Below are 18151 nucleotides of genomic sequence, written 5' to 3'. Positions count from 1 at the left end.
TCCTCTTTCATGCTGTTACTCATAATAGTTTTGTTCCCCTTAGTATTCCACATCCTTGATATCTAACACTCTATTCCTAGAGTGAGCAAAAGTTATTCTGTTTTCCCACCCCTAATACCAAGCAAAAGCTAAGTCCTTTTACAGATGTCACTTTGAATGAATATAACATTATAAAATTGGAGAAAATTACTCTAGGATTAAGAATTATATTAAAATAGCAATATAAGGTCTTTATTATCATGATTTTTATTTCTTTTTAAATTGGTTGGTTGGCTTGTGGTTCTGCTCTATAGGGGGGAAAATGGAACATTTTCTCAATTCTGGGAGCTAATCTGTGTCCTTGAGTCAATATGTAGTGGTCTAGAAATAAAATATCTCTTGGGAGGGGAAAAACTAGCCTCAATTTGTAATGTCTGTCAACTCCCAGTTGTGGCTTACAAAATTCCAGAATATTTAACAATTAGCTCTCACTAGCCAGTAAAATCTAGCACTAGTTCACCATTGATTTGTAAGCCACCATAATCAGTTCAGACCACTGACTGGTGAGAGTTAAAATACCATTTTCCACCACACCCACTGACACTAGACCACCTGCTTTAGATTTTTATGAAATAAAAATGATTCTCATTTATGGGGTTAGGCTCCACTTGATATAACTTCTCTAATTTATGGCTAACACTTTTGTTTCCTAGAAGTATAATATCTTTTAGCAGATAAGAACTCTAGCAAAGTAAAGATGCAAATGAGAATTGTGTTACTCTTTGGAGTGCACCTCTATTATCAGCAGTCTAAAGTAGCTAAGATATCCATTTCCCTAGGCCCTAGGTCAGGTGTCTTAAACACTGGAAAAGCCGTGCGACTCTTTACCCGTGGCCCATTGCAGTAAGGATTGTACTGACCCGATAGAAGCAATGTTTTCGTGTTCCTGAATCAAAATGGAGCTTAGAGTTGAAATGTCCATGTTGGCTTTAAGACTTAAGGACCTGATTTTGATGTACCTAAGGACTGCCATCACCTTGATCAGAGAGCTTGCTCCTCTTCCCCTGGAGATCAGGAACAGATGTTATGTTTCCCATACTAACTTGTTGTCAGAGATCCAGCAATAAGGAAACATGTTTTGCCTGGAAGATAGGGAAAGCTTTTCCAATTTTCTTTTGACCCTTGTCATCCCAGTTGATGATCGCACATTTCTAAGAAGAAATATTAACGACTAAACACTTGCTTTCTCCTTGGGCTGTTTGAAAAGCAGTGGTGTTGGGAACCTAAAGCAACACACAATTGAAACCCAAGGGGCTGAGGTTTAACATCGCCATCTCCAGCTCAAGGCAGGAGATTGTGCATCTGGGATTTCTGTCTGAGAAAGTGGAAAATGTTTCACAATGCCCAGGGCAACCTGTTGCTGAGGGCACCTTCCAGCCTTTTGTTATGGCACTCAGGTTAAATGGGTAGTCACTAAGGGGTAATTTTTAAAGCGAATCTAGAAGAGTCACGTACATAAGCCTTTTCAACAACAACAAACAGCTCACAAATTCCCATTCTGCCGTTGCTAGGTCTCTGATGTATCATTTATCTATCCCCTTGACACACACATCTCTGTAATTCTTCCAGTGGAATTTATTTCACTGACTTGCATGAATACTGAGGGATTTACTGTTGTCAGGATGGAAAAGGTGAGCAGTTAACACAAAGTGTGTTTCTCCAGGTGACAAGAGGGGGAAAGTCCAGAAGACTATAAAGGGCTAAAGTTTTCAATTTTTTATATTGGTAATTTTTTTAAATCACCATTGCAGTGGAATGTAGTAGGTAGGTGTTTGTGATGAATCACGAGCCATGCATTATGTCTTAATGTATGCAGAGCATACAGAAAGCAGATGGAAAGAACTCCCAGGAGTTCTGCAAGGCTCCATGTATCAGAAAAAAATGTCAAGTGAGGAGATGAGACCGGGAGAGAAACTTGGTTCAGAGGGCTTCGAAAGACTAAGTGGCTGGCGAATTTTGAAAGGCTGTTTCCAGAAAGGACAAGGAAATGCAAAAATATTAAATTCATTTAACAAATCATAGACTTGAGGGTATCTGACATCAGAAGCACATTTTTTAAGCAAAGGAAGGGAACGTGTTTCAGAGGAAGATTGTCATGAGTGTATGCTTCAAAATCAAGCCTGAATCTTCATATAATGAGTTTTTTTACCCAGTAGGTTTGGTGAAAACTCTTGCTGATCTCTCTCTCTCTCTCTCTCTCTCTCTCTCTCTCTCTCTCTCTCTTTGCTAAGCTTAGTGAGGACAGTGGTGATTTTTATGAAGCTATTGTTTTTCCCTGAACCTATTTACCTAGATGCTTTTTGGTCGAAGTGGTTTATGGTTCCTGTATTATGTCCCCAAAATCAATGTACATCTTTTTTTTTTTTTTTTTCTGGCTGGCATCAGATAAGAATAGTTTTTTTAAAATGTATTTCATCTCTAGGCTGTTTCCATATATTGAAAAGAAAAGTTGTGAGGAATAAATCATTCCTATGAATGTAGGAAGAAGTGACTCAAAACTTTATTTTGATTCCCTCCAAAACTTTAAGCTTTTTATTTAAAAAAAAAAAAAAAAGAAAAGAAAAGAAAAGAAAAAAAGGGTGCCCTAGCCGGTTTGGCTCAGTGGATAGAGTGTCGATCCATGGACTCAAGGGTCCCAGGTTTGATTCTGGGCACATCCCCAGTTGGGGGTGTGCAGGAGGCAGCTGATTGATGTTTCTCTCTCGTCGATGTTTCTAACTCTCTATCCCTTTCCCTTCCTCTCTGTAAAAAATCAATAAAATATATATTTTTTAAAAAGGGTAAAGTACCCTGGAGAAGAGGCACTTGTAAACTAGTATTTCTAAAACTATGCTCTGTGGGATAATAGACTTCCAGAACATCGTAATAAATGTTCTTCAAAAACAAAACAAAACATTTTCATGGTCAAATATGCTTGGGAAATGCTAACTACTACATTATTTCTCTCTTGGAGATTCAGTGTTCATTAGCACATTAAGGACTCTGAGGAGGGCTTGGAATATAGAAACATTTTTAACTTTGCTTTAACCAGAATGCAGACACTGTTAATTGTTCACCCAACAACCATGCTCCCCCTTTTCTTGCCAACAGAACCTTGATTTTGTGTAGGCAGGAATATTACAGCTGGGAACATTGGTCCAAGACAATTCCCATTGCCAACAATTAGTTCAGGGATGGGTTTCTGCTTCTGTCAATAAGGTACAGGAAGAATTCTGTGCAGGCATCTGGGGGAAACAGTCTTACATAAATAGAGAAAAATTAAGTAAAACCACTTTTTCTCCAGCTCTTTTTCTTTTTCCCTGGGACACTGTTGTATAAGGATATGATGTATGGAACCGTAGCAGATAGCTTGATGAATATGAAATAATGGACTAATGCTGAGCATATGGCTGGCTGAAATGATAGAAAATGCCTACTTCTTAATGATAACATTGAACCACCTAACCAGCTCAATAAATGTCCTTGTGAATTAACCCAAGTATATTTCTAATTGTAGACAACAGCAATGCCATTGCTCAGATTTATTTGGCAATGGCATCCCTTCATGTGGGAAAGCTGTTGGCATGGTGTGTCCTAGAGCATGGGATTGTTATAATAGCAACTTCACTCAAGTGTTCCAGCCACAGGCCTTTTATTTATTTATATTTTTCTTAAATATATTTTATTGATTTTCCACAGAGAGGAAGGGAGAGAGATAGTTAGAAACATCAATGAGAGAGAATCATCTATCAGCTGCCTCCTGCACACCCCCTACTGGTGATGTGCCCACAACCAATGTACTTGCCCTTGACTGGAATCAAACCTAGGACCTTTCAGTCTGCAGGCTGATGCTCTATCCACTGAGCTAAACCAGTTTCGGCCACAGGCCTTTTATAATATAGATAATCAATCCCAGGAAAGGGTTATCAGTGTTGATTTACTTTATATTCTCAATGTCATTTCAGTCTTTTCTCCATCAGATTCCCTATCTCCTGTAACTGTGTCTTTTGCTTGTGGTGTGATAATTCTCTTCTCCTTGACATTCAAAATGACTTCAGAGACAGTTCACCAATGGCTATAACCTGTTACTTGAACAAGAGTACGTTATTTTTTCCTCTGTCCTGCCTTGGTCAAGATGACGCTCAGCTCCCTTGATCTTCAATGAAATTACAAGCAGGACTATACACCAAAAACTCTTTCTCCCCAAGCCAGCTAGGTAATTTAAGTACCTATGCTAAATACCCACCTAGAATGTGAATGAGAGCTCCACCTGTTCAGAGATACAGCCAGTCTACTTTGTGTGGATTTCATAATGGGGTGAAAATCTGATGCTAACATGTGAGATAGACATCATCTCATCCAAAAAGGTGTCTTTTTTCTCAGGCCCCAGGAGATTGCAATAGGTTCAGGAGTACCTGCAGAATCCATACCTTTGCCTATACCTCCATCCTTACTTATTTCTAAGCCTATTTCTAAGCCTTGTCTCTCATCCAGAAATAATCGTTTTGTCATGTCAGTCATATTCATGGAGTTTTTAGATTTCAGATTATAAATATTATTGTGGGTTTTTTTTAGGTACGTGGTAGAAGAAATCAAAAAAAGAGAAGGATTCAAGTTGCTGATAGAAGTAAGTATGGAACTGTGCCTATGATTTTGTCACTCAGCAGTGATGAAGGTAGTAATTTTCTAATCTATTATATTTCATTGGTTTTTGTGTTGCAGACTTAGAAACAAGTCATTAGCTTAATTCAGAGAGTCCATTATGTTAATTTACTCTATTAGTGAGTGTTTTTCCTTTGTTGGATTCAGAGAACACACTTGCCTTTACATATTGAAAATTAAAGTGCTCAATAATAATTACCAAGGATAATACTGAATAAATTATGTCCTCTGTCCTGATATATAAATTGCATAATGATTGTACTGCAAATATTCAACTGTACTATAGTGGTGGCTGCATGTGAAAAATCAATTAAGTGAATGTACAATAATGCTTATAGATTTCTCTTTTCATAAAATAATGAGAGCATATTAGCTTTGGAGCAAAGGGAAAATAACTCATTTTGTTGTTGGATTCTTTGCTAAATATAAGAAGTAGGTGGTTACAAAGATAGAGAATATTTTTCCCCATAAATTTATGATTAGAAAATATGAAGAATATTATTTAATTCTGATTTTTAAAAAATATAAACTGTGAGGTTGTTTTAGATCTTCTTATAAGTAGTATATGCTCAATAGCAATTTTTAAATATATTTTTATTGATTTCAGAGAGTAAGGGAGAAGGATAGAGAAAGATAGAAACATCAATAATGAGAGAAAACCATTAATCATTTACCTCCTGTATGTTCCCCTCTGGGGATCCAGCCCACAAAGCAGGCATGTGCCCTGACCAGGAATAGAACTGTGATCTCCTAATTCATAGGTCAATGCTCAACCACTGAGCAACACCAGCCAGGCTCAATAGTAATTTTAACCTAATATAAAATTTTCTCTTTTCATAAAACAATCAGAGCATATTAGCTTTGGATCAATGGGAAAATAAATCATCTAGATATTGCAGTGAGGAACCTATTTTGTATATAAGCATTCTAGCTATTTTTTAATATTTATTTAGCAAGATTTATTGAACAATTTCTGTGTGCCAGGCCCAGTTCTAGGCACTGGAGGTATAATACAGGGAAGTTTCCTGCTCTCATGGTTCTTACAGTCAAATGAAAAGTGATAGGCAGCCGAAACCAGTTTGGTTCAGTGGATAAAGCATTGTCCTACGAACTGAAAGGTCCCAGGTTTGATTCTGGTCAAGGGCATGTACCTTGGTTGCAGGCACATCCCCAGTAGGGAGTGTACAGGAGGCAGCTGATCAATGTTTCTAATTCTCTCTCTCTCCCTTCCTCTCTGTAAAAAAACAATAAATATATTTAAAAAAAGAAAACTAATAGGCAATAAATAAGCCAATTAATACATAGAAAGTACCAGATAGTGAGAAATCTTAGGAAAACAAATTAATTCATCTATGTATATAAAAGCCTAAACCACTGAGTAACCAATCGATTGGTCATTAAGATGTGTATTGACCACCAGGGGACAGATGCTCAATGAATCGGGCTCCCTCCTATTTAGATGGGGCCTGTAGGGATCAGGCCAAAACTGGCTCTCCAACATCTCTTGAGGGGTCCCAGATTGCGAGAGGGTGCAGGCCAGGCCAAGGGACCCCATCAGTGCAAGAATCTGTGCACCAGGCCTCTAGTAAGAGATAATCTAGTACACAACTAAATAATTATACAGTTACAGATGTGATAAGTGAAAAGTTAAACTTGATAATGTGCAGCAGGCTAAATAGGCATCTCAGATGGTGATTAAAGAAAAATTGAATTTATTTAAGGAAAAGGGATTGGGGGATGGGGATATCCAAAGAAAAAGGCTACACAGTACTGAACCAAAGGGTATTGGGGTCAAAAGGGTATGAAGATAGCAAAAATGTACTTAGGACAGTGAAACAAGGAAGGTCAAAGAAGAAGCAACAGGAAAGCCTAGGCTGGGCTGCTTTGGGCTGTCTTGAAAAGTCAGAGAAAAGGGCGCCTTGGAGATAGGTTTGGGGGGTTGGGGGGTTAACCTGGGACGAGCTGCTGCTTCCCATTACTCCCCTGATTGCAAGTCTCATGGGGTCCCTTAGAGGTTGGGGGATACTTGCCTGTGGGGGAATGTAAGTGGGGAGGGAATAGCATGAGTGTGATCCTTGGAGGGAGACTTCACACTGGGCCCTTTGTCCTGAGCATATTTCTCTCTTGCAAGTGGAAATCTTAGGGGAGGTGTCAGGGGATGGCCTTAATAGAATATTCATCAATTTTCCAGATGTGCTCTTTCAGGGTTATAGTCTCTATTGATTGGTCAGTGCCAGTGCAGGGGGATCATTAGTCAATGTAGCGGGTCCTGAGGCAGCTATTGTGTCAATTGCCTGGTTTTGCTGCTTTTCTGGGCCTGAGACTGAAATACAAGGCCTAGATGGTATCTTTAGGGAGGAAAAGGTCAGGGGGTTTAAACCACCTGACCAGCGATATGAAAGATATGGGGTTCAAACTGCATGACCAGTGATATGCAAGGGGAGGATAGGTTATCCTGGGGGCGAGGTTCTTGTGTTCCCAGTTTTGCCCCTTTGCTAGGCATCCAAGGCTTTTTGACCTGATGAGTTTCTGTACCAGGCCAGTTGTTCTTACTCTGCTCAGGTCTGTCTGACAATAAGTACTAAAATGGAAATAAGTAGGATGAAATGCTAAAACAAGAAGTGAGTGTGAGTGGCTCCTTAGCTTTGGGTAGTCCAGGTACTGCCCTCTGAGGTTATCTTTGAGCTGAGACCTGAATAATGGTATACAGCATCCCTTGTTTGAAGGAAAGGCATTCTAGGTAGTCAATAAACAATTGCAAAGGCTTAAAGCCGAAAAGAGTTCTGTGTGTTTGAGAAGCCAAAAGAAGGTATATTAAGCAAGGGGTGCAAGTTGCAGTGTTTGATGAAGTTGGAGAGGTGGGTGGAGAGATCAGTTGGAATCCTGTAGGTCATGGTAAGATCTTTGGCTTTTATTCCAAGTGTAATCAGAGAAAGTTTCAGGAGTCTGACATCCATTTAAAGAGATCATGCAGGATGTCTTGGGAAGAGAGGAATAAGGAGAGGGTAGGGTGAAGACAGGACGAGAAAAGAATAAACAAGACAAATTGGAGACTGGATGTAGTAGTTCAGGTCTTCAGACAAGTTTTGGAAATCCTGCTCCAGAGAATTCTGACTGTAGCTTACACCACTATCCACAAGGGGGTTCAAATTTCCTGAAAAGTAGTGATATAGAAACTTGTAAAGATAGCAAAATAACCCATATTTAAATGACTTTCTGGTGACACTTCAAAGAATCAAAAAGATAAATTTCAAATGTAGGATGTCCTATAGGACAACTGACCTGATTTCTTTAACAAAAACGTAAGGAGAACTAAGGAGAATGTGGTGTTAATCACTTTAGGTTCAAAGAGACTGAAGAAGCACAGCAACCAAGTGCAAATTATGAAGCTTTTAGAATCCCAGTTCCAACAAGCCAATTGTAAAAGTACATTTTGAAACTGTTGGGGGGAATTTCTAACATGAATTGATTATTAGATACCAGGGAATTATCAGTAATTTTATTAAGCATGATAATGGCATTATGATGCTGTAAGAAAATGTCTGTAAGTTTTAGAGATGTGTACTTACACATGGAGGGGTGAAACAACTGTACAATTGGCTAGACTGTGAGTTTGAGTCACTTTTTTATTTCCTAGAGTTTGAGCTGCCATCTTTATTTACTTGAAGTCTAGTTAAGTCTTTATTTTCTCGAGTTTGAATTGCCTTCTGCATTTATCTGGCTTCGGTAGCTGCGGAGCTTATGGAAAGTGCTTTATTCCTCAGAACTGCACCGTCTTTTGATAGAGCTAATAAAAGAGTCATGAGAAAAAAAGATAAACTGACTTAAAAGTTATTTATATATTTGTCCTAAAGGCTTAAAAATCGCAGGAGGAACCTCTTATCATCATCTTGAGGGACCTGCAAGCATTCACATCCTTGTAATGAAAGTTGAGGTGGGTTTTCATTATTTGGAAGCCTTCTGCCCTGGATATTTTATCTGTGGGAGCCAGATGGCCCTAAAGCCATGGAGGTGGCTTTCTCAATGGTTCTCCAGAGGTCCTACTTAGAAGGATTTTTGTGTGTGATCTGCATTTGCCTCTTTTCTGTCTATTCCCATTTAGAGTAATGAAGTAAATTTAGACCTTGAGTTTTGCATAAGTGTCAAGCTGCTTAGCCTCTTTCTGTTAACAAATGCATTCATTGGATTGATTAAATATAGCCCTAATACATACTTAAGAGAAGAAATGCAAAGATCCATTTGGAGCATAGGTCTATGAACTATAATTCTTTCCATTTGGGAAAAGTCAAAGTCTATAATTATATATACAATAATGGGGTATATGTCCCAAAACGCCCAGTGGGTTAATAAATTAGTAAGAGATTAACAACAATAACTAATAATAAAATAGAATAACTACAACAATATTCTGTAATAAAGGTTATGTGAATGTGGTCTCTCTCTACAAACTAGCACAGTTTTCTTTTTCTTTCACAATTTCATGGAGAGAAGATATATTCTTAGCATAGATCTTAGCAACCTTAACATACAATTTCTTTCTTTCTTTCTTTATTAAGTTGGGGAACTTTCACCTTTTCACTTCAGGGAAGCACATTACCACTTCTCTTTGGCATATCTGAATTGCAAGCATCACTACTCTTATTTTTAAGTAAAATAAGGATTACTTGAACACTATCACAGTGATATCAGAACAGTAGATCTAATAACTGAGATGGCTCCTGAATGACTAATGGGCCGATGGTGTATGTAGAGTGTTGATTCACTGGACAAAGGAATGGTTCCTATCCCAGGCAAGGCTAGGTATATGTGTATTGGGTGATGATTGTCATAACTAGGTTGAGTCAGATTCAAACTTTGTTTATTCTTGATGCTGTGTGCATCCTTGCCTAGAGGGAAGTGCCCTCTAGGTATACCCAACTGAGAAGAAAATTTCCCCGGAGAATGTTATCAGAAGTAAGGCAAAATGGATGTCTACTCTTGCAGAGTCTGATTTGTTATCAACATAATACACACATAATAACTCATAAAAAAACTAGCTAAGACTTTAATTGCATTCTAAGATTAATCTTAGGTTAACAATTCCCAAATTTTCTTAATCCTCAGCCTGAATATGCCAATATTTGCTTTTGGTACATTCCACCGAGCCTCCGAGAGATGGAAGAAGGACCTGAGTTCTGGGAAAAACTTAATTTGGTAAGTAATAAATAAACTGTATTTTTTTCTCTTGATGAAATAGAGTCAGCGCCATTCTCTATTGATCCTATAAATGCTTCTGTGCTTGCTAGAACTCCTAGAAGAACTAGAGAGGTGGCTCCTAGTGTATTAAAAACTAATGGCACCCCAGACAGTTGTAAATATTGTGTACATTTACCAAATTAACATACTTGACAGACACACACATTCAAAATAATTGTGCTGTGTGCAAGATGGTTATGGGAATTATTAGAAGTTCTGATTCACAGTACAGAAATTGGGATCTGGTAAGAGGACCCAAGATTAAAGTTACATGAGGAACAGCTTCCTCTTTCAGTTTTGCTGGTACGTGACTGCTTGCATCTTCTCACTTGTTAGAAGTCTACATCAGGGACCCTTTGTGAGATTGAGACTTTCTTTTCTTTCAACAAAGGCCCTGCATTTTATGTCTGTGGGGCTTATGGGATAAAAAAGAAAAGGGGTGTCAACAAGTGTTTCAATTAACAATTGAACACAGCTGATGAAGGCTGACAATCCAGAATGAGATGATGCGCCAGGCTCTGTAGACTTCTTGCGTCTCATCAGCACCTCCCCTAGGGTGGCCCTGCCAATTATCCTGCCTCTAAACACAGATTTCTAGGACTATGACGTTTCTTTAGGAAATTCTACTTGATCCCACTCCAGTGTTGGGTGGACATAGTGCACATTGAAGTGACCCACTGGGATTCTGTGGCCATGACACGTAGAGAGAGAGAGTTCATGGCACTTGGTAACATGAAGTTAGGAAGATATCTATCCCGGTGTGCGATACTAGAGCTGAGTCTTGAACAATAAGTAGATGCCAGCCAGGGGACAATTGTGAAGAAGTATATTTCAGGAAGAATGACAGCATGATGACCCAGAGTTTTAAGAAAGTAGAATGCGATTCAAAGACCATGGAAGTGCAAAGGGTCAGTGGCAGGAGGTGAGATCAGAGTAGCAGGCAGAGGTTGGGTCATGGGGTCGGGGTCGCCATCTTGGAATTTGTGCCAACTAGGAGGAGGAGGGAAGACCTGCAGCATGTCCTCACCTGCAGCATGTCCTTTTAGCCTCAGGTCATTTTCTATTTATTTATGTCTCATTAAATCTCCTGCACTGTAGCATAATACAGCACCAATATATATAAATATTCTGTCTCTTGTCAAACTCGAGATCAGGCAGCAGAGATGGGGAGAGATGGATGGTGTTATCTGTGCCTCAGTCTAGAAAAGCCCTCATTACCCATTTTTAGGCGGTTAGCATAGTCATTGGGATTTGTCTTGCCTTGTTGCAATACATTGCAAATAGGAGAGTGCTAAAGAATACATTTCAGATGGTAAGTAACCCATAAAAAGAAACAAGGACTGGACAATGTGAGAATTTAATGGTGAGGTTTCTAGGGAGATTTCCCACTTTGATGGAATGCAACTGACATTTTTTTAGGTGGAGTGGGGGAATGGTTGCTTAGCGGTGAGAAGGTAATGGTTGCTATTTTTCTCACATTTCAGTTATTAAGAAAAGCAACCAAGAATGTGATATTTGTGCTTTACTGACAGCGCTTTTGCACAGACGTGGATCAGGATAACTATAGCATCTCATTATGTCTGGAGATAATTTTGGCTCACTTTTTCATGATTTAAAGAAATATTTACATAATCTATTATCAGAAAATTTGAAATTGAGGATGAATGTAGAAGCTAACATCAGATAATTCAGCATATAATACACTATTATTTTAACTGAAAATTGAATGTAAATCAGGCCACCTTCTTCTATCCCCCAATATTTTTCAGTAATGATTTTCTTTTGGTTAATATCTAGGATTTTCTGTGCCTTCATTTTGAAATGCTTTTTCTGTCATTTAGAACCATGGTTTTCTTGCCCAGTGTAATATCAGACTATGTTAATTGCTACGGTTGCTTCTGATTAGTAAACATGTACCCTGCTGACAAATTATCATTGGTTCTCAAATTCTTTGTTTCCTTTTATTCTCTCTTTGTGGGGTGTGTGCACATGAATTTGTCAAGAAAGGGAGGCATATGTATCTATTGTTGATCTATGTGGTTTTATGCTTACTGTACTATGAGAATGCAATACATGATTTATAACCTGGAGTGCACTTAAAGCACACTTGAAATTTATCTTGGGGTTTATCTTGGATGGAGAATCACAAACAAATAAATAATCTGAATAAGGCTTTGCCCCTTCGATTCAGCCTACTGTCAGGTTTAGCTGTCAGATTTCAGATCAGTGGTGTAATAAGTCTTCCCTTTGACAGCAGGAGAAGAGAAGGATTATTTCATAATGAGTCTGGCATTTCTGTGTGTGTGTGTGTGTGTGTGTGTGTGTGTGTATGTGTGTGTGCGTGGTGTGGTATGTATGTGTGTGTGTTGTATGTGTCTGCATGTGCTTTCAGCTGTGTTTGAACATGCATGAGACTGTTTTTTGAGAACACAATCATTCTGCAATCTGATAACAACGTGACAGTCACTCTGTGACACCATATTCAGTCACTGGGTTCCAATGACTTCTCTCTTTAAGATGTCCTCCATAAAAATGTTCATTCTGATTCTTTCAGGTGTCGCAGTTTTCTAGGTCTTCATTAGTCCCCTGCCCAGGTTGTATTTGCCTCTTGTCTGGTCTCTGCCTCCTGTCGTCTCCTATTCCCATTTATTTTCCTGCTCTCTGCACTTTCCCACCTCCAGCTCGGCTTCATCATATCACTGTCCTGCAGGAAGCCCAGAATAGCTTCCTGGTCTCTGCAGCAGCAGTTATCCACCGTAGAGACCCAATGGCCACTGTTTATAATATGTATTGTCAATGTTTCCTTTAATCTCCTAAAGTGAAACCAGTAGAAACTATGACCTGCCTACATGTAATTTTGTAAAAGGCAATAGAACGCCCTGCATGTAATAAGAAGGAAAAATAAGTTAGTTTAAAATAAAGACATGTATTACATTACATAAATGCTCTCTCCCTCTTCCTTCCTCTCTGAAATCAACAAAAATATATATTTTTTAAAAAGAATCAACCAATATTAGGAGGCATGAGGAAGCTATAAGGTTCTCACACATGCTCTTAGAATCACAGTAAATGTAAGTAACCGAAACAGTGTGCTATTGGTGATAGAACTTTTCAAGATGGTGCACAACCCTTGGTAAAGCTCTGAAGAAAACATTTTCTTCTTGGTTTACATGGTAGCAGAAAACTTAGTATTTATGAACAATGGGCACAGATAATTTTGCATTAGTATGTAAAATAGAGTTAGGTTCCAGGCTTGGATAATTGTCATAAGGCTTTGCCCTCATGCATTCCCAGTAAGATATGTGAAAGTTGTGCAAGGCATGAGACAGTACTTCATTGCTGTGGATTGCTTATCTAGAAAAAGGCTATTGGGGGTTTGACCACATATTCCTAACAGTTAAAAGAATTGAAGCCCTGGCCGAGTTGTTCAGTTAGAGCATTTTCTCAATTCACCAAGGTTCCGGGTTTGATCTCAGGTCAGGGCAAATATAAGAATCAACCAATAGCCCTAGCTGGTTTGGCTCAGCGGATAGAGCATTGGCCTGTGGACTGAAGGGTCCTGAGTTCAATTTCAGTTAAGGGCACATGTCTGGATTGTGGGCTCGATCCCCAGTGGGGGGTGTGCAGGAGGCAGTCAATCAATAATTTCCTCTCATCATTGATGTTTCTATCTCTCCCTCTTCCTTCCTCTCTGAAATCAACAAAAATATATATTTTTTGAAAAGAATCAACCAATTAAAAAAATAATCAACCAATGAATGCATCAATAAGTGAAACAATAAATCGCTGTCTCTCAAATCAATAAAGTAAGAAAGTAATTGAGCATTCATCTCAATATATATTTATTGTTTTAAAATTATCTACATGCATCACTTTATAAATACAGTATATATATTTAAAAATACACAAAGTAAGTTTTTTTTAATGATGAATTTAAAAATTGTAAACAGCTATTAAGATACGTTCTCATCTTTTCCTCTTATACCATTGGGGACAGTTTTGTTTGGAAATCATGATTATACAATGTTTAGCCAATTAGTTTGCAAACTATTTTCTCTCATGACTTTTTCCCAGACGTAATATATAATCTCTTGTTTCTTCCCATATCACTCTTCCTGTTTCCTTATTAAAATCCCCACACTATCTGGACTGATTTTAAGTTCACAGGCATTGCTCATGATGGTGTATAGTGAGATGTTCAGCAGGCTTCCCTGGGCTCTCTGAAACTTTGGGGCATTGAAGTAGAGTGTCACCTAACTCTGAAGTGACTGCCTAAAGTAAGCTTATGAGTTTGTTTCTTTGGATGCCTCCCGCTAGTGATCACTTATAGAGGGCGAGAAAGTTGAAGATAGACTGTAAATATAAACTGGAATGTGAAAGACCCCAAGAATATAATTGAAAATGCCATCCGGTTTTGTCTCATCATTACTCAGTGTTATAAAGCAGAAGATTTCCTCTTTTGTTGACATTTCATAAATGATGCCAACAAAATTTACATTCCTAAAAGTAATTAATATGTTTTATTTCTGCACTCACGCATGGTCATTCCGACTTTATTTTTTATTTGCTGACCTGGGGATCTGTGGCTAATGTTAGTCATTTATAACAGGCTCCTTTCCCCTCAACAGGAGAAGAGGAATAAATCTTTAGAACCTGCCTGATGGGTTTGTTGTTTTATTGCTTATTTGGCATGTAACTTGATATGGTATTCCAGATATCTTTAGAGAGAATGTAGCATTCTCCTTGGCAGGTTTCTGATGAACAGCTCTTGAAGGATGAGGCTGCATAAACTGAGTAGGTTGATGTTTTTCTGTAGGAGCCTCACAGACAAGACATCCAAACAGGCTACTTCCTGGAACTGTAGGTGAGGCTTCAGTGTCCCTTGCTAATGCTTCATTGATTTGTTGTGTTTGTGCATGTGTGCGTGTGTGTGTGTGTGTGTGTGTGTGTGTTCACAAATGTGCATAAGAACTCATACACATTTTGAGAGCCTCTGTATATTTTGGAGGATTCGGATTCTGATGTTCTTCCCATCACCATCTGTGCCACTGGCGTATCCAATCACTCATGTTTGGATTGCAAATTTGTAAACCGCCAGACTTGTAAACAGGGGATTTTAAGAATTGCAATATTGTGGCAAATGCAGCCACACAATTGGGACATATGGATGTATTCTGTGCTTATGTTTCCTCCTTTTCTCGTCCCTGGAATTAGATGGGGCCTCTGGGCTCCATGCCTCTCTTGAGCATGTCTCTGGAAGACATCTGTCTTCCTGAAAGCTTCATCTGGCCAATGATGTTTGGGGGCAGAAAGGAGGCACAGGGGAAAGAGGAGAGGAAAAGGGGAGCAGGAGGCAAGAGTTCCATATTTAGGGATGACTCCAAGCTCCCCTTCTTTGTGTGCCCTACAGAGGTGTGTGTATATGCATACATGTGCATGTATGTACATACATGTGTATTCCGGATATTGGAATCTGCCCATTCTTAATAGGCAAGGACACAGCACAGTGATGCCATATCGATCATGTTGGTTCAGATCATAAGCTTTTCGTATATTGGGCCTAAATGACAGCCTGGCTAAGGCTCCCAGAACCTCTGTGGGGCCCTTTGGATCCCTGGGAGCCATAACTATGGCTGACATTGACTTTTAACCTGGCCTCGTAGGACCAGTGGCTTGAGGTTGTGTGAATGAGAGAAACATCTTATTTAATTTTATTTAAAAGATATAAAGTATTTATACGTTCTTGCACACCCAAGTTTATGGAACAAATTCATACCTATAACACAGCTTTTAAGGACATTGTTCTGGACAATTGTTGCAAAACAAAGAATACACCCTGTGCTGCAGGAAAATACTTTTACTTGTTTGGCTTATCTTCTTGGTCCCTTTGCCAGTACCAAGCCTGCCCTCTGGTGGCCCTTTCTCTCATTGTTCCTCTCCTAGCTGGGAAGGGACACACTAAATGCTGACTAAATAAATGTGTTATAAAATGTTACAGAATTATGGCATCGCTCCATCGGGGCTAGCGATGGAATTTGATCCTTGTCTCAACAATCTCTTCTGTGTTTACCTTTGAGTGTCCTGCCTGGGACCTCACCTTCCCTTCAAACTCGCCACTCCCTTCTCTTCGCTCCTTCCCTCCCACCCTCTTCACTTATCTCCTTCCTTCTCCCTCTCTCCCCTTCTCACATTTTCATGTTTTACCTCTAATATATTGTTCCCCTTGATTGACATACACACCCAGGATCTGACAACCTTGAAGGAAATAGTGCATGACTTTCTCTTAATATTGCTTTGCCTCAAGCTACCTCTGTTTCTGTCTTCATCTCTTTGGCCTACACTTCTGAAAAGAAAAACTTAAACTTGTCTGACTCTGCTTAATAGTCTGTGTCATTGTTTATAGAGCCATCCCCTTAATTAGGGGTGCTTCTTTGGTTTCCAGTATTTCTCCACTGTAAACAGTGATGGGTAAACATCTTCATGCTCACATCCACTTTTGTTTTTATTACTCCCAGAAGATAAAGTGCTCAGTGTGTAATTAATTATGAAAATTAGTCATGAAAATCAATGTGGTTTTGAGCACAAGTCTGTCTATGTATTGTGACGCTATTGATATTATAAGAAGGTTGTATCCATTTTCAGTGCCACCCATGATGAATGGGCACACAGCTGTGGCAACATCGCATGGTGCCAGTCTGGGGGGGAATGTTATTTAGGAAGGTGAATAATCTTTTCCTAGTCGGTGTGGCTCAGTTGGTTGGGCCTTGTCCCATGCATCGAAGGGTTGTTGGATCTATTCCAGGTCAGGGCACATGCCTGGGTTGCAGGCAGCTGATTGATATATGTTTCTCACTCCCTCTCTCTAAAATCAATTAAGAAATCTTAAAAAAGGAAAGAAAGGTTAAAAAAATCTTAAGTTTGCTTTACTTTTGTTAATTGTTGGTGAGCGGAACAATTTTCTATTTTTTTTTTCTTTAATGATTGTGCTCCCCTGTGTGTTCAATTTTTTCCCGCCCATCTTACATATTTATATTTTAGAGTCTGATGTTTTCCTTATAAATTTGGATGAGGACATATAAGGTCTGAGTTTAAAAGCCCTCTTTGTCAGATGGAATGCAAATATTGCCCTAAGTATAATGTCCTTTTTTAGTCTTGCTGTGTGTTTTTTATTGGACAGAAGTTTAAATGTTTTATGTATTCAAATCTGTCAGTTTTTTCTTTCATGATTTATTCCACTGCTTCAAAGTGAAGTGACTGTTCTCTCACAAATCTGATAAATATTCTATTGCATCTCCTGCTGGTTTCTGTAATTCTGTCTTTTTTTAATTTTTTATTTAACTCCGTAATCCATGTGGAAGCTATTTTTGTGTACAGTGTAAAAATATACATCAGACATGATAGGGTCCCCATATTATTATCCAGTTATTTAAATTTGATTTATTAAATAATTTTTCCTAACAGTTTTTATTATGGGAAGCTTGTGCTATCATGTTACATTTTTAAAAACACTATATTCTATTTCTGGAATTTTCAGTATCTTCTATTGATCTGTGTTTCTGTTTTTGTGCTAGGAGAAAAAAAAGGTTTTAAATGGAATTGCTTTATAATCGATTCTCAAAGCTGCTAAAACTCTACCCTTCTGGGGTTTTATTTTTTAAAAGATGATTCTTCAATAGTATATTAAAATTTTGTTCATATATATTTTAGAACTTTTTAACTTAAAAACATCTTGCTAAGGGACTTACTGGAGTTTAAATCACTGGATCTGGAGTTAAATAAATCACACCCTTGCTGCTCTCTGGCTGTGTAACCATGAACGTATTATTTAAACTTCGATTGCCTCCTCTTTTTTTTTTTTATCAATAACATGGGGATAATAAAAAGGACCTACCCTGAAGTTTTTTAATAGGGATTGAGTAGCATAATTCCTATACAGTGTCTGACACAGAGTAAGTGCTCATTAAACATGAGCTTTCACTATCATTAATCCTGTTACCTCATGTTCGAAGGACTGTGTGAGCCTCAAATGTCTCTTTCCTGCCTTTTTGTATGTCCCCCTGCAAGTTACCTTATATATCATTACAATAAAAACTTTCTAAAATACAGCCAGAGTCCTGTCCCTCCATGTTGCCCTTTGAGCTAGAGGAGAGAGAGCCATAACCATTTGGGGACTGCAGATATCCAGTTTCCCTCAATCTTCTAGCTCTGTCTCTTGCTAATCCTCCCCAATGTCCCC

The 18151-nt window shown here is 38.6% G+C and overlaps 1 protein-coding gene across 1 annotated transcript in view; it reads left to right on the top strand.

Annotated features, from left to right (window-relative positions):
* The window catches only part of GADL1 (glutamate decarboxylase like 1), a 104714-nt gene that overhangs the window by 60515 nt on the left and 26048 nt on the right, over positions 1-18151 (top strand). Inside the window, exons 12-13 of the mRNA XM_084902491.1 lie at positions 4594-4645; positions 9784-9873. Of these exons, the coding sequence (XP_084758617.1) occupies positions 4594-4645; positions 9784-9873 (142 nt within the window). The remainder of the gene's footprint in view (positions 1-4593; positions 4646-9783; positions 9874-18151) is intronic.

Source organism: Pipistrellus hanaki (assembly GCF_964339955.1).
Source record: "Pipistrellus hanaki genome assembly, chromosome: 13".
Classification (NCBI taxonomy): domain Eukaryota; kingdom Metazoa; phylum Chordata; class Mammalia; order Chiroptera; family Vespertilionidae; genus Pipistrellus; species Pipistrellus hanaki.
The sequence above is the reverse complement of the archived record's forward strand: the minus strand, read 5'-3'. Positions and strand labels throughout refer to the sequence as shown.